The sequence below is a fragment of the Echeneis naucrates genome, chromosome 16 (assembly GCF_900963305.1).
Source record: "Echeneis naucrates chromosome 16, fEcheNa1.1, whole genome shotgun sequence".
Taxonomy (NCBI): domain Eukaryota; kingdom Metazoa; phylum Chordata; class Actinopteri; order Carangiformes; family Echeneidae; genus Echeneis; species Echeneis naucrates.
Window position 1 is genome coordinate 18579195 of NC_042526.1, and position 24013 is coordinate 18603207.

General features: G+C 39.6%; 1 protein-coding gene across 1 annotated transcript; it reads left to right on the forward strand.

The window, feature by feature from the left end:
- The first annotated feature begins 52 nt into the window (after positions 1–52).
- On the forward strand, positions 53–22051 carry slc6a13 (solute carrier family 6 member 13). The gene is made up of 23 exons (XM_029522546.1): positions 53–145; positions 289–456; positions 616–732; positions 1176–1253; positions 2058–2180; positions 2597–2706; positions 3643–3808; positions 3910–3992; positions 11740–11765; positions 13081–13281; positions 14482–14616; positions 15343–15483; positions 15873–15954; positions 16111–16243; positions 17321–17455; positions 18866–18969; positions 19258–19382; positions 19587–19699; positions 19896–20033; positions 20446–20548; positions 20905–21005; positions 21240–21410; positions 21887–22051. The coding sequence occupies exons 1-23, from the start codon at positions 53–55 to the stop codon at positions 22049–22051; spliced, it is 2811 nt and encodes a 936-aa protein (XP_029378406.1).
- The last annotated feature ends 1962 nt before the right edge of the window (positions 22052–24013 follow it).

The window sequence follows — 24013 nt, forward strand, 5'->3', positions numbered from 1 at the left end:
GCAATGTGTGCTCAGGAGCGATCGTGTTGACCAGGTTGTCTTGTTCACAAGCATGGAGCTGACTGCAAAGAGCCACAGTATTCCTCTCAGTGACGGGAATTATATTCCACTGCTGGGACTGGGCACCTATGGGGACCCCCGAACGGTATGGAGAAGAGTTTTGGAGTTGTGTTTTGGATTTAGACATGAGTGTTTCTGTGACTGCAACTCGTGGTAAGATAAGAGTGTCTCATTGACTCAGTTCACTCTAGATTGGATCATTTTTACTTTTTCCTGGATTTCCCACAGACACCCAAAGGCACAGCATGGGAGTGTGTCAAGTTTGCCATAGATGTGGGCTACAGGCACTTTGATGGGGCATTGGTGTATTTCAATGAGCATGAAGTGGGACAAGCCATTAGAGAGAAGATTGCTGATGGAACAGTAAAACGAGAGGACATATTTTACTGTGGAAAGGTAATAAGTTCTGAATTTTCCCTGGTTCTCTTTTTACCTCATTTAAATTTCAACACAATTCATTTAAGGGTTGGCATTGTTATTTTTATGACACTTTAACTCTTATTTTTAAGGATTGTGTACTGCGCTTTATTTAACATTTTCTATTCCCCTCCTCAGCTTTGGAATACCTTTCATCCACCAGAGTTGGTGCGATCAGCTTTGGAGAGGACACTGAAAGTCTTACAACTTGATTATGTTGATCTCTACATCGTTGAGACTCCCATGGCCTTCAAGGTTTCTACATAGTTTAATGTTCAAGCTCAATAGACAGCTATTGAGCTTGAACCCTCACTACCCTCATTACCCTCACATTTAGATAAATATTCTCCTTGTCAAACAGGATAGGTATAAAAATACACTTTAGCCTCTCACTGAAACTAAATAATACAGTTGCAAAGGACTCAAAATCAATTCGAATGACACATCTGAATTATCATATATAGTATAACACAGAAAATGGCTGTTAGTGACAGTTTTACAGTTACATCCATGCATTGCTGCTCTTTAAGTTGCAGTGGGGTTTTCTAAGTTTTAAATTTGAAATAAGACAAGACTGGAACCATTTGGCAGTGCTCCAGGTTGTTTTGGTCACAGGTTTGTTTTAGCTCACAGTCTCATAGAATGTGAATCTTTGAATAGGAGATAATGCAAGGGATTCAATTGTGTTTGAATTTCAGCCTGGAAAAGACTTCTATCCAAGAGACAAGGATGGAAAATACATCTATCACCACACAGACCTCTGTGCAACATGGGAGGTGAGTTCATTTGAATTCACAGTGGAGGGTCCTGATGCTTAATTACCTTGCTCATCTGCTCCTTAGTGTCTGCTATATATATACATATATATATATATATATATATATATAATGGTAGGATTAATTGCAAGGATCTTGTTTTGGATTGCACTAGATTTACAGTTCAGTTTAATTCTTCCAGTATGCTCTCTATAAGGGTGTTAATTATGAGTCTTATCTTTATTTTGATAATATTTGTAATATGTAATTTATAAAGATCACTAGTCATTTCCCTGTCTAATTACAATATCCTTTCTCACCATCTGAGCTATGATGAATTTATTTAGAGTGAACACAAAAACTTGTGCAACTTGAGATGGTTGTGTGGACATAAATGAGGTGTTTATGTGCCACAGTATTCATATCTGTGAATCTGAATAAGTTGTGTAAATTCACAACTTAACCAGGTGTGCAATGATTCATTGGTGCTTCTCCAAATTGAAGGATGTGTTTTTCTTTTATGCACATTTAAATGTGACCTCTAATATGCAATATATTTTCTGAGAAAACTACACAATAGTGACTCATGTGCAACTCCTGTGAATTTGGTGTTGGCTATTCCTTCAGATTTGAAATGTTGGTGCTGAACATTTTGTGCTGCAGCACCAGACACTGACTAGGAGAGTCGTAAACAGCCAAACTGTTTTCTGATTTTTCCCCTCCCGTTTTACTTTTGTTCTGTTTTTTTGACCACTGTCTCAGAAAGTCTGCAAAGATAATCACTACCCAGTCTTTCAGGAGATATAAATCTTTTATTCTTGACAGGCTTTAGAGGCTTGTAAAGATGCAGGTCTTGTTAAGTCTCTTGGAGTCTCCAACTTCAACCGCAGACAACTGGAGTTGCTGCTGAATAAACCTGGCCTGAAACACAAGCCCGTGTCCAACCAGGTGATTCCAAACTTGTGTCCTTAGCCCCCATAATGATACTACACATAGAATAATATACATCATAGTAGTATATTATAGTATGCATTAGTTTTATAGGCTGTGAAGTAGAAGCCATTGTTTAATGTTTTATACTTTCATGCCCTTGAGATTTAAACCCTTGAAAAAAATTAATTGGCAACTTGCCAATAAGTGTGAGTTCATTCGAGTTGCTTGAGGAAAGGATTAATCATTACTTGATGAAGTACTAAGGTCTGTTATATGTATATTACATATTTAGCAATTTTACTTTTAACTGGTTATATAAAAACCAATGGCTCTGGCCATTTCTTTTCATTTAAAATTTTAGAATGCAGGGCACTCATGTAGTGTCAGGCCACTTTTTCTTCAAATCACATTTTCTTCTTACTCACCTGCAGGTTGAGTGTCATCCATATTTCACACAATCCAAGCTTCTGGACTTTTGTCGACAGCATGGCATAGTGATAGTTGGCTACTCCCCGATTGGCTCCTCTGTAGATGCATCCTGGTACGTATTTTCTAGGATCAACATACTCACTCACTTCTTCATCTTCTACCACTCATCCGTTTTTTGGTCGTGTTATATTTTTAAAATTTAGGAGATGACATTTGATGTCATCTTTTTGGGAATTTTGGAATTTTGCATTATAAGCAATAAAACACAGAGCAAGAACAGTGGGGTACAGGATGACTTACACTGAGGATGTTCCTTGAACATTGATGAATCAACGAGAATGGAAATTCACCAGTGCTGTTGTGCACAGTATGCCTGAGCGAACCCTGAGGATAGTCTAATGTACTGAAAAGGGAATGCTATAGAATGTTAATCTTCCGGGATTGGGAAAATACCCAGAGAAAAGCTGGGAAAGGGATGTGCAACTATGATATTGGTTCTCTAACCGTAATCAGGAAAACATTATTATTTCCCCATTCTGAAAACACAGAGTTACGGACCATCCAAGGTCTGCATTTATAAACCCCAGTTCCAGTAGTATCGGTATAAAGCTTCAGCTGTGTCAGGAGGAGCGGTCTGAGTGTCTCAAGGTCTCAAGATTTAGTGCAGTAGCTCATGGTGACCCTCTGACCTTCTGACAAATAGGCATACAGGAGAAGTCTCACCTACATCATGTCCGCTGGTACTGTACATTTTTCAGACAAACACATGATATGGGATCACATGTTGCTTCTGTAGCAAACATTAGTGACTAATTTGACTTCAAGATGCAGAACTCAGATTAAGTAACAAAACAGACATGAAGGTCCTGACATGACTCAAAAGTTTGCGTTCAAAAGAACCTGCATTGCGTTTTCAGCTGAGATCAGTATTTGCAGTTGACTAAATCAAACAACAGGTGTGCAAAATATTAATCTGTTATGTGACACTGTCCTATTATTAATGTGACAAACCCACATACTAAAGGTAAAAAAATGGTCTATTGCTCAGGGTGAATAAGAAACACCCTCCCCTGCGAGAGGATGAGCTGCTTGTCTCCATTGGGAAAAAATACAACAAGAGCAGTGCCCAGGTGTCTTTGCGCTTCAATGTCCAGAGAGGAGTCGTGGTTATTCCCAAGAGCTTCAGTCCTGAGAGGATCAAACACAACTTCCAGGTGCGTTTACATATATACACAGATATATTTGCATGTCTGATTCATAATCACTGGCTTGGCTGCTGTTCATTTAATAAAACCACCATTATATTCTGATGCAGATATTTGATTTTTCACTCACTGAGGAGGAAATGAAAGCCATTGAAGGACTAAACAAAAATGTTCGTATGGTCGACCTGCCAATGTAAGTAAAGATTGAACTAAATTTGTGTAATAATACGATGCATTGTAGTAACACAACATTAACTGTTGTACCTTGCATTATGTTTTGAAACAGGTGGAAAGACCATCCAGAGTACCCATTTTATGATGAATATTAAACTCACTTTCTTATGTAAGTGAATATCAACATCTTTTTCATCAAAGGTGTGAACAGTGCCTTTTCAGACTAAACACCAGAGGGCTCTAGCTCACATAAGATGAACAAGGCAAAAGCAGAAAATTAATAAAAGTGATGACACACAGCTCTCATGTGCAGGGGTAACATATATGTAATGTGTAATATTCGAAGGCAGTTAACTGTTAATTTGTACTGATGTGAAATTTGCTGAGTGACATAAAGGTTTCAGTTGTGGAGGATCTCATGGATGGACAGTAGCTGTAGCTAATTCACAGCTGTTGCTGTTTGAGCGGGAGGTTAAGTATCTTTGCCACCTCTAGGTCTATATTAGAAATTTTAGTAATTATTATGGGTCATGCTGAATGCTTAATCAGTCTTTATTTTAATGGAATGTTAAATATAACATCGCTTCGGGATTAAATAACCAGAGCAAATCATTAGGATGTCATATGATTATTGGTGCCATATCTGTACAATTCCCACAGATGCAATGAGCAAACAATTGCTTTGCAGATACTATTAGGATTATTTTTTGTCTGCATTAGTAAAATTAAAGCCCTTTCATGTATATTTACGAGGCCTGTTTTTAAATCCTCAGTTGTCTGGCTGCATATCATCATTAAATTTGTTCTGCTTGGTACTGCTAATATTAACTACAAACTGATAAAGTATTTGAAATTAAGATTAACACAGCTCACAGAGCTGGATAATTTTTGTTGTTGTTTGTTGTTGCTGTTGTTTTATTGCTCCTGTTGACAATTGTTGACACATTGCAATAAAATTGTTCAAATATTATGGTGATGTTAAAAAAAAAAAAGTAAATTCAACCATTCAGATTAATTAAGTTCTGCCTGGAAATTTATTCATAAGAATTAACGGAACTGCTGTAATAACTTTAGCTGGAAAAATGTTTTTACAGTAAATGTGAGTTAATTCATTTGTTCATCTACTCACACTTATCCATTTCCGGGTCGTGGGGATTGCTGAAGCCAATTCCAGTTCTCTCTGGGTGAGGGCAGGGTATACCCTGGACAGGTCACCAGTCCATCACAGGGCCAACACAGGGGAAGCTCCATTGAACTGGGCTTCAGTTTCTTAAAGTCATCCAGTGAAGTACAGTTTTATTTTCCAAGCTTAAAACAATGTCCTTCCCTTTGACTTATCTCCAGTTAGCCAATGTCTGCAACAAAAGTGGTCAAATATTAATCAAAGCCCAGTGACTGATCCTCTGTAATGTCTGAACTGCCGTGGATTTAAAGACTTACATTTTCTGTAGCCTTCAAATCACTTTTACATATCTAAATGAACCAGCATATTTGAGTTTGATGTGAAGGGACAAGCTGGGTCCTTTGGAGTAAACAGGCCACAATCAGAGCGGTGACCTGTGGCCATACAGTTAGAGAACAGTGGGAGGCCGCAGAGCAAATGAAAAAAAGACACTTCATTAATGAGTTTCCTTCTATTGTTTTGCCCTCTTTTCTTTTTCCTTTTATGTCCCATTCATATTCGCAAGCATGACTATGATTTGAAAGAAAGAAGTTGTAACACAATTATACTTTACACACACAGTATGGCGCTGAATGGCTGCAGACCAGTCAGGGTGTCCATGCTGTCCACCACCAGAAACCCCTACAATTGACATGTGCATCAGGAATGGTACACAGAGCAAAGAGAAAAGGTGGCCTAGTCTGATGGATCAGAGTTTCTTTTACAACATATGGCTAACCAGGTGCATGTACAACTCTTAGCTGGTGAATATATGACACCAGGACACAGCTAGAGACAGTGTGATGCTTTGGACAATGTTCTGCTATGAGACCTTGGGTCATTCATTCACTTTAATGATACTTCATGGAAGTATAATCATGGAAACTGCATTCCCTAAAGGCAGTGGCCTCTTTCAGAAGGATAATGTTCCCTGCCAACATTTCAGGAAAGTTTGAGGGACAACAGGCAGTTCCACGTGGTCCCCAGATCTCTGTCAAGCATCTGTGGGATGAGCTGGACAAACAAGTCTAATCCATGGAGGCTCCATCTCACAACTTCCAGGACTTAATGTATCTGGTGCTTGAGCCTCCACCAGACCTTTGAAGGTCTGAACAAGTCAGAGCAGTTTTTGCTGGCTAAAGAGGGCCAAATATAATATTTAGCAAGTGATTATAATGTTAATGCGGATGATTGTCTCTTTATATAGGACAAAATGGGTATGAATCTGCAGTCAACAGACAGCTAACCTAGCACAGAATAGCAAAAAGACAGAAAAAGAAAAGGAAGGGACAGCCTGCTTATCATGCTACTGTCTCTTCGATGCGATATTATGGAATTGTCTTTGACTATCTACGATTAGGCCATTGAAGCAGAGCTGTGTGTGATGCATTACAACATCATTTTGTGGTAAGGATCTGTAATCTCACTGAAGATATATATGAACAGATCTCACTGAATAGCAGCGAGGTCTGTTCATACATTGAAAGTCAAATCAATCACTTAACTGAAGTCAGGGAGACGTTTCAATCGTTACAGGAAGCCTAATGTGTCTGCGTCTTGAATTCCAATTTGATCATAGGTTAAGGGGGGTATGTGGGGAATATCCAAAAAAAAAAGAAAGGCCTCACCAGGAAAGATTCTGACTGGAAAAGGAGAAACACATCAGTCTCCCCTTCCTCACCTCTATAAAGACCCTCTGGATTGTGACCTCATAACAAATGCCCTGAACTGGGTTGCTCAAGACCCCTGTGGTGGGAAAATGTTCTGAATGGACTTCTGGGTCTGTGAGGAGGGAATCTGGTTGAGGGAATAAAGGCTCTTTTCCGGGGGATGAATTAAAGATGTGTGCTGAACCAAGGAGTGATGTTTTAATTCCAGTCAGTCAGAAGGAGAGCATTACTATGCACAAGATATTAGGAAACTCGTGCACAAATCAATTCAAGGCCACAGGTTTTGTGGATGAGAGATTCTTGTATTTTTAAATCAAGTTCAGTTCAACTTCAGAAGTCCTTTGTTGATCTTAATCATAAAGATACAGTACATGCTGTGATACATGTTCTCCACCTAAAACACAAATTGGACTGTCCTCTTCTTCAGTACTCTCTGCTTGGTCTTTGGACCGAAGGGCCCTCGGAGAATGCATGTGTCAAAAGGTTATGCAATCAGCCCACCACGCTGAGACAGCACAGACCTCTAGTGTGTTGTGGGGAGTGAGTGTGTGGGGGTGTCTGAATAGAACTGGATGAGGGGAGGGAGGATGGACGGGTGGGGGGTTCTCAGAGAGGGGCAAAGCAGAGAAAATCTCATTGCAGGCTGCACCAAAGTTTTCAGTTTTTCACATCTCCTCCCCTCCATGTAAGTTATACAGTGAAACCTGAAACAGCAGCAGGCTTGGATTTGGTGGTCCACTCTCTTCTGGAACCAACACCATGAAGGGTGAGTTGACATTGACTGCTTATCGTGTGACTTCCATTTGATTTTTCTCAGTCACATATGGGCGATATATTAATTATATTATCACTGCTGCATATGAGCGGATTTGTGGTCACAGTGGAATTTTATGCAATTGTTTATTTTTGGCAGCAGATCTCTGTGAAAGCTATTGCGTAACATTTCATTTATGAGACATTTCAACGATGTACGGGTTATTTGCCATGCAAATAACCTGTACATCGTTTTTCAGTTAACCCAGCAAATGAAAGGTGTGCATCATTAAAACAATACAAACATGCTCACACACAAAGACTGCACATGTGGGAATCAAAACTTGGCTTTTATAACTTAGCTGTTGTTTTCGGCACATTTTTATGCAGCATAGTGTATCCCATGCTGATATTCATGCTGTTCCACATTCTGCTAATCAGGACCATGTGACACTTTGCCTTACCAAAGAGAAAAACACAAAAGATTATTCTGCTTCTTCAGATGTTCAGAACTCACAACAGTTGTCAGTGTTGCCTTTTTCGATTTTCACTCTGTCCAAGTCTGATTTTGCATTTCGAACTACAAAACATCATATGCCACAATGGTATATCTTTGCTGTGCCCAGGTAGATGTGTAACATTGTTTGTCTTTGCCATATGTAACCAGTCTGGTTATGCATTAGCCTGCCATTTTCCAACTGTTGCGGTTTTAGGGCACAACAAGTTATGAGGATGTAACTCTGAGCGCCACGTGTTTATGAGAAATGCCAAGATCACTGCCATTGGCCATGAGATGCCATGAGGGCTCAAAGGACTAGGAAACCATTATTTCCCATGAATTAAGATATTTTTTCATCAGTATGCTTCTTTGTCTTTGTCTCATAATATTGCATCCAAAAGCATCTAGTAGCTATAGAGACGGACATTTCCTGATGTTGGCGGAGACAAAAGCGGACCTAAAGGTTATATTGTGCTACCAATATCAGGAGATACAAAACCAGACTGAATGCTGAAGTTGTGTGTGGCAGATGTGTAATGACTCAGCTGTTTAACGTGAAACACTGACAATCTTGGGCCACTTTGCCACACATCTCAATTCAGCACATAGGCCTGGGAATACATGATTCAAAGATCTGATCTCCAGTGGTTTCACTTCTCACCTTGCTGAAATACAGAAGAAATACATGCTTTTGATGTGTTACTACACTGTGACATCACAGAGTGGTTTGGTTGCAGAAGCAATGCTCATTGTTAAATGTACAATATGTATACGTATATGTATATATATATATATATATGCCAGACTAAAAAGATGGGTCTTAAGATTACTTTTAAAAATATTAATATTAATTACATCCCTCAGATCTTCAGTCAGGGAATTCCATGAACGGTGGGCATAGTAATAAAAAGATGCCTCACCATATGTTTTGGTTCTAACTTTGGGTAATGTTAAAAGGCCACTTGCAGAAGACCTCTGCTGGGTTCAAATGGTAAAAGCAAGTTAGATAAATAAGAAGGAGCAAGACCATTAAGAGCTTTATAAACCAATAAAAGAATTTTAAAAGCAATTCTAAAATGCACAGGAAGCCAATGCAGAGTCTTCAGTGCAATATGAGCTCTTTCTGGTCTTTGTCAGCATTCAAGCGGCTGAGTTTTGAAGTAATAGTAGTTGGAAAATATTCTTTTTAGGGAGACTAGAAAGAGAGTATTGCAGTAGTCAATCCTGCAGGTAATAAAAGCATGAATAACTGCAGTTCTGAGTTTTGTCCTGGTTGAGCTGTAGAAAGTTATCTGCCATCCAGGATTTAATTTCTGAAATACAGTTAAAAAGGACATCAAGTGGTCCTGTGTCATCAGGAGTAAAAGCTGTGTGTCATCTGCATAGCTGTGAAAGTTGATGCCGTCCCTCCTGATGACATTTCAAAGTGGGAGCATGTACAGATTAAAAAGGGTTCAAAAAGGGACCTAAAATTGACCCCTGGGGAACACCGCATTTCATTTGATAAAAACTAGATGTGTGTTCACACACGCTGACATAGAATTTCCTGTCCTGTTAAAAACAATACCAGAGATGCCAATTAAATTTCGGAATCTGTTTAAAAGAATGGTATCATCTACTGTGTCAAACACTGCACTCAAATCTAAAAGCACGAAGACAGATGGTATTTTTGTGTCCATGTTTGATCTGATGTCATTGACAATTTTCACTAGTGCCATCTCCGTGCTGTGATATTTTCTAAAACCAGACTGATATATTTAAGCAGTGTTTGTCAAGGTCATAAAATCATTTAAAAGATTAAAAACAAGTTTTTCTAAAATCTTACTTAAAAATGGCAAATTGGAAACAGGTCGATAGTTGTCTGGTAATGATGCGTCCATTAGACATAATGGACGCATCATCAGACCAACTATCAGAATTGCTTCAATTTAATAATCAATACATCATATCTTGGTTATCTGGAAAAAAAAGGTTGCTTTAAAGGCTAAGGGCCGTGCAACATTTTGTATGCCTGGTATCCTTTAGCATACTTTTTCAACATGTACGGTAGTCTAACACAGTTAAATATTGTTGGCTGTGTTGAAGGTTCACACACATGGGTCGAGACCGCATCATGGTTTCAAAGACACAAAGAACTTCAGTCAAAGGATATGCTTCTCGATACACAGTGATAAAAAGCAACACTAACGGGTCCTGAAGGGTGTGCGAATGCCACAAGTAAAGTGTGAATGCCGTGTTAAAAGGGGCTGCAGTAATAAGCCGCACCCGCTAAATTTAAAAAGAAAAACAGTTTTCTATATATATAGGCCGCACTTGTTTATAAGCCGCAGATGTCAGATATATGGGAGGAAATGGCATATGGCAGGAAATATGTTACACAGAAAGATTTTGCCTTTTCGCCAGATTGATCGAATTTAATTTGAAAGTTGCATCATATGCATTGCTCCGTGTGTTTTCCATGATAAGGGTGTGTGCATGAAGCGCAAAATAAATTAGTGAAGAATTCACTATTCTGAAGAATTTAGTGCGGGTGTGTTTAATTTAATTAAAGTTCGTTACCCGTGCTACCCATTATCCATAAATTAGCTGCATCGTTGTTTAAGTGTGTGGAAAAAAGTAACGTCTTATAATCCGGAAATTACGGTACTTGTTGGCTGAGTGTCGAAAATATTTGGAGCACTGTTGTCATTGTGAGGTTGCCAGACATCAACTGAATCCTCCAGAAGATGGATTTTTGTTACGTTTGCTTTTTCCATCCTCAAGATATGAAGGCAATCTATAGACAGAGGTGTAAAGGATTAAATTCTGAACAAAGAAACTAATATATATATATAATATAATTTACGGACTATTACTTTCAGGGTCATGCATAATTTAAGATCAGCGACCAATAGTCCAAGATGTCCAGTAAGTCAGCCAGTCCTCATTCAGTTAGTCAGTCTCCAATTCAATAGCTCAGCCTGTCAGTCACTCAGTCAGTCAGTTCACAGCTTTTCAGAGCGAGGTGAAGTTGGCGCTCTTTCATGGGATAATGCTGCACTTTGAGTGTGTGGGGTCATTCTCCTGGCATATTTTCTCACAGTGCACCTCTCCAGTGATGCTCAAGAAACACAAATGTAGGAAAACAATTTCGGCCCAACTTTAACTCTATAAATATCTAAAGTCACCAATTAAAAGGGGCCATTTGATGGTGTCTAAATAAAAACTATGAAAAAAAAGGAAATGGTAAACTGTGATCTAACTGCAAGGCCAGTGAGGATTCTCTTTTGCCAGCACAGTGGAGCAAGCGCCTCTGCTTTTGTTGCACTAACCCTTCATTCCCACCAAGTTCCTTTTAGAAAACAAGGGGCTTTATTTTTACCTCAGGCTGCAATTTGGCTTAGCGTTGAACATTTTGGCTCCAAAACCGGATCCAACTTCGTACACATACAGAATCACACTTGTGCTCGACCTCTGCCCTTTGCCAAGAGGAGCACATTCCTAAATGTGGCTTCACATTAGCCTGCTGGGTAAATGGGATTTCCACCCCATGTGTTGTTTTCAGAACGTCGAACAGTTGTCAACTATAGGCAACCTAATCAGACCCAACGCAACATGTACGAGGCATTGTTTATATGTTTGAAAGACAGAGGAAGGGAAAGAGTTTTGGTGCCACTGTGCATTTTCCTGTCTCCTCCTGCAGACTGATGACCTACTTGTTTGTGGACAGTTTCAGGGGGAGATAAAAGGCTAACAGAGGAGCTGCTGAGAGGCCTGTTAATCTGTTAATGCATCATGACAGGAGTGAGCACAGTCAGTGAGCTGTCTGTTTTCCTTCCCAGAGAAATTCTTTTCTCTGTCTGGCCGAGGTCTGGCCGAGGTCTTGACTAACATCTAATGTTCTCACATATGAAGCTATTACTGACATCACCCAGCATGGCAAAATAGTGATGTGATATGCTCATGTGAACATAAAGATATTTATTTGGCACATCACATGCATGGTGGGTAATGTTCTTGAGAGCTGGCCAAGGTCCTGAAACCTGAAGGTTTTCTACCTCCTGTTGTTAAATCCATTTAACCCAAAAACATACCCCTTTCAATAGAGAAAACAGAGGGCAGCACGGCAGCATAGTGGTTAGCGCTGTTGCCGCACAAGAAGGTCGTGGGTTTGGTTCCTAGCCTGGAGTTTGCATGTTCTCTGCATGCATTTCCTCTGGGTACTCCAGTTTCCTCCCACTGTCCAAAGACATCATGTTTGGTTTAACTGGTGACTCTAAATTCTCTGAGTGTGAGTGGTTGTTCGTCTTACTGATCTGCGATACACTGGTGACCTGTCCAGGGTGTACCCTGCCCTCACCCAGTTGGAGTTGGCTCACTCCCCACAACCCAGAAATGGACAAAACGGTAGAAGATGAATGGATGAATAAAAAATAGAGGGAAAATATATAAAATGTAGCTTGCTTTTGAACGTAGACATATTCCAGGTCTTCAAACTGCATAAAACTGTAAAGCATTGTCACCTAATCTGAAACCTGCTTATCCATTGAGTTGTTTCAAAGGCTCTTGCAATTCAGCTGCTGCATTTTGAATGAGCCGGAGCCATTTTATGGGATGCAACTTTAGGCTTACTAAGCAAACTGTACCACTGCTAACATTTGTACAGGGTTAGATAAAATAAGTGTAAATTTGTATCCTTAACCTTCTTCTTAAGTGTGGGACAATAATACTTCTATATCTGTACTGACTGTCGAATCACCTTTGACCGATGTCATACAAGATAGAAGAACAGAGTTGATTCTGTAACACAGCCAATTCGCTCTATTTTTTATGTGATTTTGATTATATTGATCCCTTTATGAATTGGATAAAGGAGTTTATTATGGGATATGGTTTTCAGGATATATGAAATTCTGATAATCCAGCTTCACGCTGCCTTGCTATGACCTTTGGTCATAGACAAAGCTCTGCAGGCAAGAGCTTTGTCTTTCTTTGTTACTTTGTAATTTTTTTTTCTTCTTGCTCTTCTTAATTTAACCGTTAGGACATAAAAGTGAAACGGAGAACACATCCAAGGTGGAGCCCTCCAGCAGGCCTCTGGACATTGTGCCCAGTACGGAGGAGAAGATGACAGACAGGGGTCAGTGGGGCAATAAGATTGAGTTTGTCCTGTCGGTGGCTGGAGAAATTATTGGCCTGGGAAATGTCTGGCGTTTTCCATACCTTTGTTATAAGAACGGAGGAGGTGAGTGCTAGAATGACTTCCCTTTGGTTTGTTCAACTGTATCACAAAGAGCACCTAAAGAGTATAACACACAGGTTGGTGTATGATCTATTCAGTGGAGCTCTGTTGCTCGAAGGTCATGATTCGTCAACCAGTTAGTTGATCCCCAACAGGAGATCAAACAATAAAGAATACAAATCTAAATGATGATTGTGATGTTAAATATTTTTGAATCCTTTGGCAAATACAGATGGGTGATTTATTTTAAAACCATTTTGCATTTTTTTTAATTTAGAAACATTTTGTCATAATCAATGACTGTCAGGGTTAAGCTAGTAGATGTCTAAGCCATCATCACCTCTATGCGCACAATAAATTCACCTATATTACAGCAAGGGAGCAGTAACCCAGCTAGTGATAGCAACAATATACATTTATACTACGGGCATGATTAGGTTAGCTGACATTAGCATTCCCAAATAGACGTAACCTAACGTAGCCTTAAACCTACCCACACACTGAGGAGAAGAAGCCGCTTATGAGTGAAACAGAAGTCTTTCTTTAAGCAACTTGTAGGCTTTCCCTCCATCTTGACTTGGTGCCACTGTCTATCTGTCCTTTAGAAAAGGAAATTAGAAAATGCTGCCCCACAATTCCATTTCAAATGCTGCACAATTATAATTTTACCACAGCAGACTCACATGAATGCATGAACATCAGAGCAGTGGTTTTATTAAACTAAAAAAAAAAAAACATTTTATATATTAAACAAATATATAAAAAAAAAATCAAAATCAATATGACCTGTCTAGATATAAGACATTCTGGCCTCCACGTGATTATTTTTTTATTGAATTGTTACTATAATATCTTAATGTTTTTGTACTTTCATTCTTTCGTTTTGTGTTTAGACTACAAGTGAACATTTAACTATAAGTTAGTTTTAAAAAAAGTGCAAGTTCTTTTGACTTCATAATGTTCATAAAGTTGTTCACTGATATCAAGGAATGGTGGTTAGGAAAGGAGACTATTTACACTTTTCAACCAAGGCCAGAGATTTTTAATGGTTATCCCCGTTGCCACTCGGCATTTGCTCTGCTCCTGCTCTTTCTTCGTCAGAGGCCTCATTTCCAATAATATGCACACATACGTACATCTTGCTTGGGAACATACTGAAGGCATCTGGCTGACACGTTTCTTTAATCTGTTTGCTTTTGTCAGGGGCCTTCTTTATCCCATACCTCATCTTCTTGTTTGCTTGTGGGATCCCAGTCTTCTTCCTGGAGACATCTCTGGGTCAATACACCAATGAAGGAGGCATCACCTGCTGGAGGAAGATCTGCCCTCTGTTTGAAGGTAGTAAATTTGTTTAGATAACATAAAGGTAATTTAACTTAAAGTTTAATGTTATTAAAATATCTTGCAGCACCAAGAGTAGCTCAAACTCATCTTAATATTTGATTTTTTGTCAGCCATGCATGATTAATATCAATAAGTATTTATCTACTTATCTATGCTCCCCCATACAACCATGAACTTGTGCACTCAGGACATCATTAAGATGTTTCCTATGCCCTGTAAAAGTTGTGTGTGTTATGTGTGGGGCTAGAGCCATCTTTATGACGATTGCTGATGATGAATTTAAAGCTGAAAATACATATCTGCTCAATGTGGAATGAAAAGAATTCAATTGTTTTCCTGTCCATTTTCTTGTCATTTTCATTGATATATGCTGACCAGGCAGTCGTGTACATGTAACTAAAATGACTGTAAACCAACCAGCACCGTCTCTTATCACATTTCTCCAATGCTTTTATGCATTCAATTGCAAATGAGTCTGTTGTCAGCCTGTACTCATGACAGCTGGAGTCCATCAGGGTACAAATCATACAATAAAAGCCAGGGCAGTCAAGAGAAGACATAAAATGGACATAAATGAAGCACAAGTTAAGGTTTCTAAAAAAGCCTCAAAAGATGTTGTATAATTACAGTTTTTATGTGATTGAATTAAAATCCTTTGGGTTTTTTTTTTTTTAAAGCTCAGTGAATGTCATAAACCTTATTTCCTGTTTTCTGCTCCAGGAGTGGGTTATGCCACCCAGGTGATTGTTGCTCTGCTCAATATCTACTACATCATTGTGTTAGCCTGGGCCATCTTCTTCCTGTCAAACTCCTTCACCTGGGACCTTCCCTGGGCCTCTTGCAACAACTCCTGGAACACAGGTAATCCACAACCGCAGCCGAAATGTTCCATGTTGAACCAGGCACGCAGTTATTTTGACAAGTCGAAGCATAAATTAGGAAAGGAAGTATGATATCGGGAAGTGATGACAGACACTGTTGCTAGTGTTAACCCACTCAGGTGCTCTTTTTGAATCAACAGTTCAGTTCAGTTTTCATATATTCGCCTACATTCTAGTCATTCTTTTTGATATGTCTGCTGTTGTCCTTCAGATTTTATTTCCTCCTTAGGGAGAGTTTTCCTCCACCATCTCTCCTCTCCATCTCTGTGGTTGCATTGTTTCTTTTGCCTGTGTGTAACTTGGAAACCTCAGAGAAAGCTTGGATTTCTTCATGAGATTGAATGTCTTTTTGTCTTTCCTTCATTCAAGATTCCTGTATGGCATTTCAGAGGGGGAATAGCTCCATCAATCACCATGAGAACGCCACCTCTCCTGTCATTGAGTTCTGGGAGTGAGTGGCTTTTTGTTTGGCTTTGTCCTCAAACAGCTTCATGTGCCAGCAAATTCACCAAATATTCATCCTAACAAGATAGTTTCAAAAATCTAAGATTAGATTAAACATTTTTGGTGTGTTTGACCTGTATGTGTATGTGTGTGTGTGCCCCAGACGAAGGGTCCTGAGAATTTCCTCTGGTATTCATCACATCGGCTCTCTGAACTGGGACCTGGTGGTCTGTCTGGCCATTGCTTGGGTTATTTGCTACTTCTGTATCTGGAAGGGAGTGAAGTCCACTGGCAAGGTAAAACCTTTTTCCTGTTCATGGTACTCACTATGGGACTAAGATCTCCTCGTCCCAGTAGATTAGGAGTGTTTGAGTGTTTACTGGGCAGCAAAGCAGCATAATGGTTAGTGCTGTTGACCCAAAATAAGAAGGTTGTGGATTTGGTTCCAGCCGGGGGCCTTTCTGTGCAGAGTTTGCATGTTCTATGCCTGCGTTTCCTCCAGGTACTCTGGTTACCTCCCACTGGTGACTCTTAATTGTCCATAGGTTTGAGTGTGAGTGTGAGTGGTTGTTGGCCTCTGTCTGTCTCTGTGTGTTGGCCCAGTGATTAACTGGTGACTTGCGATGGTGAGCTGGGATTGGCTCCAGCACCCTCTGTGACCCAGAAAGGATAAGCGTTTGAAGATGAATGAATGAATGAATGTTCGCTGACATCCAGTGCTGAAGCTCTTTAAACATTTGATAATGAACTAATTGTCTCATATTAAAGACGTGGCAGCAGGCAGATCCATATTCAAGCACTCAGTCAGAGCTAATGGCATTTGTAGTCACTCTTTGTTGTTTTAAATACTTTCTTAGCAATCAAATATCTTATGCGCACACTTTATAACACAATTTTGTGAACTAGAGCATATTTAATTCTGTCAGTTTATCTGTGTGTACAAGGTAGTGGTCCAGTTTCTCAAAATAAGACTTGAACCACTACCTCGTTCTCCTTGTTGTTATTGGAATGGACGTATTATTGATGACATTCTGCAGCATTTTCATTAAAAAAGCATTTAAAACCACTTTCCTCTGGTTTTTATTGTTAAAATTTGTTGCATAGTTAAGCCAAGAACTGGTCAGTATAATCAGCGTAAGCCACTTTAGCATGGCAGAATGGCAACAGCAGCACATCAACCATAAACAAGCATTTATTGGTAATTTCTATGCAGAAAATTTCAAAGCTTACCACCCCCCCCCGAACAATATTTTTGACTAAACAAACTCAAAGTTGAAGTTGAAGGTGCTGCCATCATGGGAGAGGCAGCTGTAAGCTGAGCAGATGAATGGGTGATGAATGCCTGATGACAAAATATTGCTGCTTCTCTGCAGGTGGTTTACTTCACAGCCACCTTCCCGTATATTATGTTACTGATCCTGCTTATCAGAGGGGTCACCCTGCCTGGAGCCTCCAGGGGAATCCACTTCTACCTCTACCCTGACCTAGGACGACTTTCTGATCCGCAGGTAGGTTGGAGGTGCATTCTCGCTCAGAGTTCATTTATTTTCATAAAAGTTTCCAGGCTGTTCCAAAGTGTAGCAGGTCTAGATTTGAAGAGGGGAGAGAAGATGAATCTTGTTAAACACTGCTGTGCCTTCTTGTATTGCATTAATACATTGCTTCCTGTTTTTGGTCCAAATGTAACCATCAGTTTTATTCACGCTGCTTTAAGTAGTTATAACAAACACTGCTGCCTCAAGGCAAGAGGTTGACTTCAAAATATGACCAACACAAGTTCGCAAACTGCAGGTGCAGAGTTTTTCCAGGATGGTGGTAGAACCACAGACTTTAAAATGCCATCTTTCCTGGGTGTTACCTTGCAAGCAGTGTGAAAATCCAGTGAAGAGGCCCACTTCAAACCCATTCAGGCTCTGTGAGTGAATACAAGCCCTGTGTACGCAGGCCAACACAAGCTAGGTACCTTGGGAATACCTGTTTTTGTGTCGTGTTGTTGGTTGGATTCCAAGTCAGTCAGGTCCTCAGTCCCCCTGCCAGCTGCCTTATACATGCCCCAGGCACTTTACTAGAGGCGCAAAAATAAAGACAGACCTCATTTAAATTTTTAATTGCGAGGGTGTTCAAAGAGAAGGTGGAAAAGCAGTGCACTCTGTGCCTCGGAATGGCTGAGGCGAGTAATGGGCTTTGCTGGTTTGGTGATGTTAGGATGGCATCAGTGGAGAGGGCGAGTTTTGGCATAAAGGATTTAGGGATTTCGTAACTGCGCCAGGAGATGAAGTGGTCTGAGTGGAAGGGAACACTTTAAACGTGAAAACTGGATGCAAGGTTGTGTGAACATCACAATGGACATTACTGATTTCAAAAGGCTTCACAGCTACTTTTCTGTGAGTCTGGGGCTGAACTGAGTCATTTGACGCAAGAAAAATCAGGTGTTTTGTCAGGTTAAATTCTTACTCAGATGTTCATTGTCCTTATTTTATCATAATTAGTTTGACATCTATTTCCACACAATAGAGTGAGTCAAGCCTGAAGTAAAAGCAATTCATAATTTTGGATTACTTACTGAGTTGTAAGCACACAAAGATGATGAAATATGTTAAACTGAACACCAGCCACGCTTTTTCTAATTATGACCTTGATCAGCTGGTTTGGTTTGAGATCTGTACCATCATTTTTCAGTATGTGAGAGTAGATTTAGGTCAGATAAAGAAAGACTGAAAGAACTATCCAGACATGAAAGACATTTTTTCAAAGTTGCCTCGGGCACATAATGCTTGGATATATTTTTTCAGCACACACTGTAGTTCTGTCCAATATTACACCTGAAGGTCACCAAAACAGAATCCTGATACAACAAATTCAAATTCAAATAATGTATTTTTTTCTCCCTCTTTATCTTATGTCTCTTTTAACCTAAGGTATGGATGGATGCTGGGACGCAGATCTTCTTCTCCTATGCTATCTGCCTGGGCTGCCTTGCCGCCCTGGGAAGCTACAACAAGTATAACAACAACTGCTACAGGTGGGGGCGGAAAAAAACATGAAAATGGCATTATGATCATCTGTCTAACTCTGAAATGTCAGCATGATTTAACCCTCTGTTAATCATTTAGTCAGTGTACATGCCTTTTACTACTACAAAAGCCAACAAAATTGATTAATACAGCTTTCTATCATAAGGAGAGTGGGTTGGTGTAGCCCCTGATTTCTAGCCAACAGTTTATAATTATATAAATGAAGTCAAAAACCAGACACTGCTGGGGACTATTGATTCCAGTTGATCGCAGTTCCCCCTCTGTGTGGTCTCCAGAGATTGCCTGTCGCTCTGCTTCCTGAACAGTGGCACCAGTTTTGTTGCAGGCTTCGCCATCTTCTCCATCCTGGGCTTTATGTCATACGAGCAAAACATCCATATTTCAGAGGTGGCTGAATCTGGTAGGTGGTTCTTTTACTGCAGCTTGCCCTTACTGCTTTTTCATCTTTTTCTTCTTTTTCTTTTACAGCATAAGAATAAAACAATAACAATTCCTATTCCCTCCTTAGCTGATATTGATGATATGGTCAGATATGGTCAGGGTCACACCCCTCCCCTGAGCAGGTGTTCTCAGTAAAAGGTCATTTGAACTCTGTCCAAACCAGGTCCAGGTTTAGCTTTCATAGCTTACCCTCGAGCTGTGTCCATGATGCCATTCTCCCCTCTGTGGGCCTGCTTCTTCTTCATTATGATTGTCTTCCTGGGACTGGACAGTCAAGTGAGACTGACATGTTCACTACAACTACACAGTCATACACACACAGCACGTTTAGTACAGTACAGATATCCAGATATAACTCTTGCTACACAATCTTTTTAATCAACTAAGACCAATGGTAGAAATCACATGCATTAACATGCTATATAATATGTATGTATGTGTGTGGGGGGGTTAATGTTGCTATCCTTATCAGTTTGTGTGCGTGGAGAGCCTGGTGACAGCCATGGTGGACATGTATCCTTCCACCTTCCGTCGTAAAAACCGCAGGGAGCTCTTCATCCTAGTGTTGGCTGTGGTGTCCTTCCTCATGGGACTCATCATGCTCACAGAGGTTAGTCTCACCAGCTCTTCCCACAAAATAATGATTTAATCTTTGCGTTTAAAAAGGGGTTTGTAAATAGCAAACCCATTTTTAAAGGTGATGGTGAGATGAATGAGTGTTAATGGGACGCAGTGATTTACTTCCTTGTAGCCAAGCTGATTGAATGACAAACAGTTTACCAATTTTGTTTTGAAGTGAAAATGTCTATTTCTATGTATTACAGCTTTGTCATCAAAGCCTTCATGACTCTGACTTGTACTTAGACTTGACGACAGACTACAGTAACACTCAGAAGTTGGGTGACTTAAAAGTATTCATTTAGGACAACTGTCTGAAGAGCTGAAACAGATCACTCACTTTAATCATATGCAGGTTTTCTTCACTTTCCTATTGGTTGATAAACATATGTTTGAGTCCACAGGGAGGAATGTACGTCTTCCAGCTCTTTGATTACTATGCAGCCAGTGGGATGTGTTTGCTCTTCGTGGCTGTTTTTGAGACAATTTGCATTGCTTGGATTTATGGTGAGTGTGTTACTCAGACTATTCAGCAACATTTGAAGGAGGTATTTAAAAGAGGCTTTAGTCTCACTAGACACTATTCATTCCCATCCCCTACTCTCCTGGGCTCTTTTTTGTCTAATGCATGGATTTGGAGGCTGAGCTGGAGCAAGGGTGGTATTTCTATGTGATGGCTTCGTTTGAATCTTAAAATGAATTAACTGAATAAGACGAATCTATTTATTTGAGCTAAATATCACATTAAAGTGGCCTAATTTGGGTAGGAAGTATTTATGGTGATGTCTTCAGTTCCAAGTGAATCTTGACGCATACAGTATGTTCATTCATATTGATCTGTCTCCACTGTGTTTCCCTTCCAGGTGCTGACCGTTACTATGACAACATAGAGGATATGATTGGTTATCGCCCCAGCCCTCTCATCAAATACTGTTGGCTTTTCTTCACACCTGCAACATGTTTTGTAGGTTTCACAATCATTGCCACGAGGCATGTTTTTACTTTGATGAAAGAAGAGCGGCATCTAGTGGCCGATGTGGAAAATACATCTTATTTTTAAATGACAACAAATGATATAGCAAATGTCTTTGCTATAATTACAAAATTATATGTTAGTATTGAAACTGGAACAGGTGAGCATAAGTACACACCATAATCAATACCAAAAAAGCTGAAATACGACTGTCTCTGTTATCAGGGAACTTTTGCCTTTGCTTTGATCAAATACACACCACTGAAGTACAACAATGAATACATATACCCATGGTGGGGCAATGGAATCGGCTGGATCCTGGCACTGTCCTCAATGCTGTGTATCCCTGTGTGGGTGGCAGTGAAGCTGTACTACACCCCTGGAACACTGAGAGAGGTACATTTCACCTAAAAAACTACCATCTAGGAGAACAAAGTCTCAGCTCTCTGCTCTGCAACTTTATTGTTTCCCTCAACGTTTTGATCAGCTTTGTTTTCCCACAGGCTGCTCTGGTGAAGCCATTGGGCACTGACTATTGCTGACTAGTTGCAGAACATAGTGAAACTTGCACCTTAAGAGCCTGATATTTCCCTCAGTAGTTGGTGGAGACCAAACCAAAGTGTGAACATTTGAATTATTCAGTAGATTGACTCAAAGTTAAGGCTAATATCTTGTGGACAGCTGCTGATATGTTAACCATATCATCTTCACAATGTCCTAATATGTCTTTGCTATGTCTACATTTTATTGCTCGTTCCTCAAGTGGCCTGGAAAAAAATTAGCTGTATCATGATGTCACCTCCTTAAAATGAAATCTTTTATTTGGGAATGAGTCAATAAATTTAAAGGATTCACACTTTGTTTCTTCACAGCGCCTGACTCTCTTGACCACACCCTCCACTGAGTTACCGAAGACAAAGCAGGAGCAAGAGAGGCTGCTTGCCATCTTTGCAGCGGATGGTGACAGCCACCAACAGAAATCACTTCCCACTAAAGACGGTTACTTCCCTGTCGATGAAAAAGAGTCCCATTGCTAAAAACCTAAGGGATGAAATAAGAGCCTTGCAGGGGGGTCAATGGTCACTCCTCAAGTCTGACACTCTGTCTGGCCCCTGCCCAACACTCTCTCTGCTATACCTCACCAGACAAAGTGACGAAACATGTAAAGACGCAGGGTTTAGGATCCCCCTGGGTCGTAACTGCAGAGCTGCTGCTGGAGGTTTCTCTTTTGTATGCTGCCTTAAACACACAGTATGACAGCATCAACATTCTTAATCAAATATTTAAATCCTTTTTAGGAGAGCTGGATTTCATATCATTTGCCAGTGGCAGAGTTGTGTATACACTTGAAAAAAATGTGGCCATTGCTGTAACGCAGTGACTAAGAATTTACATTTGGTCGTGTCTGCTTTCTAAGGAAGCATTTTTTTCTGTTATGGACATCTCTAATGTTCAGTTAGTCTGACTTGCCATTTTATTTTATTGATTCTAACAGCTATCCAAGTGAACAGATATGAAAAGTTCATTTGAATAAAATCAATGTGTTTAAATGCACTTCTGTAACATATACAGTACAGCAGTATTGTGTATTGAAATCAGACCTGCTGACAGCTCTGTTTTTAATGTCTAGTAGTGACTTATCATCTCAGGAGGTAAAATCATCCAGTAAAACACTTAAAAAAGCTTCTACTAATAACCAATCTTTGAAAAGACAACAAGCATTGGATTTTAAATTCACATATACCTGAATTGACCACAACTGATCTCAATTATGCTTCCCTGTCAGTATTTCATATTAATGTGACTGAGTTCATTGTTTCAACTTATGTTATTTTGTCTTTTTCTTCTGCATAAATATTTGAAATGACAACTTCTGATTATTGACACAAGTTTTATTCAGTTGCTTTTACCTCATCTTATGCATTGCATCATGGGAAATTAACATGTAGTGTGCCTGAAGGAGACAGCTGTGCCACTTGTATAATGTGAACAGGGAGAGCTGTAATGATTGAAGGGATTGATTCCAAAATCTCTTTTATCTCTTTTTTTTCTATATTATACTGAACTGATGTTTGACTAGTTATAAGCAGGATTGAATTTATGATAATCAATTACTGATAGGGAAAACTCTTAAATATGTAACTTTTTTATGCTAAAATTATTTTTTATGACTGAATAAAAATGCCTTCATGTGAAATTTGTCAATTTCTATTCAAAATCCTTCCTTATATTTTTGGATTCATACAATTCATTCTGTACATCAATGACATTTGTCATTTGCAATGACATTTCTGTGCATTGATGATTGAAGACATACATATTTAAAATTTCAGCAAAACCATCCTCACTTAGAATAAATACATGTTCTCAAACTAAAAGGTATCAAAACTTGAGATCTCACTCACTATCCTTCAATTCTTGAGTACTTGGGGATTTAGGGATCTCATGGTAAGTAAGTAAATGTGCTGTCCTCAGAAATGTTTTGTTTCGCATAATTTTAAATGTCAAAACACACTGGGTTGCAAAATGTACAGCATGAACAATTAACCCTCCTGTCGTGTTCAGGTCAAATCTGATTGATTTACAACTTAAAACACTCATAAATATTGTGTTTTACATCTGGTTGCCTCAAGGCCTTATGATATCCTCCACACTATGCACTTGAACATATAAAGTGATTCTCACCTCTTTCACTGAATTTTGAGTGTTTTAATCACCTGTGGTGTTCAAAAGTGACCGCCATAGTAAATGAATGGGTATCCAGACCGTATTCATCCATCGGACAGAAAACATCCCCATATACACCACCCCAACTCACTCACTCACACAGACTGAACAATGTCTTTTGCGGGTACACATCTCTTTCCCGCGCTTATGTGCCGATCCTCCCATGTGAACCAACTTCCTGATGAAACAATGTATCATATCTTCACACAGACTAGACAAGTGTCTGTTATGTGAACCCATCTCTTTCCAACACTTTTGTGCCTATCCCCCAC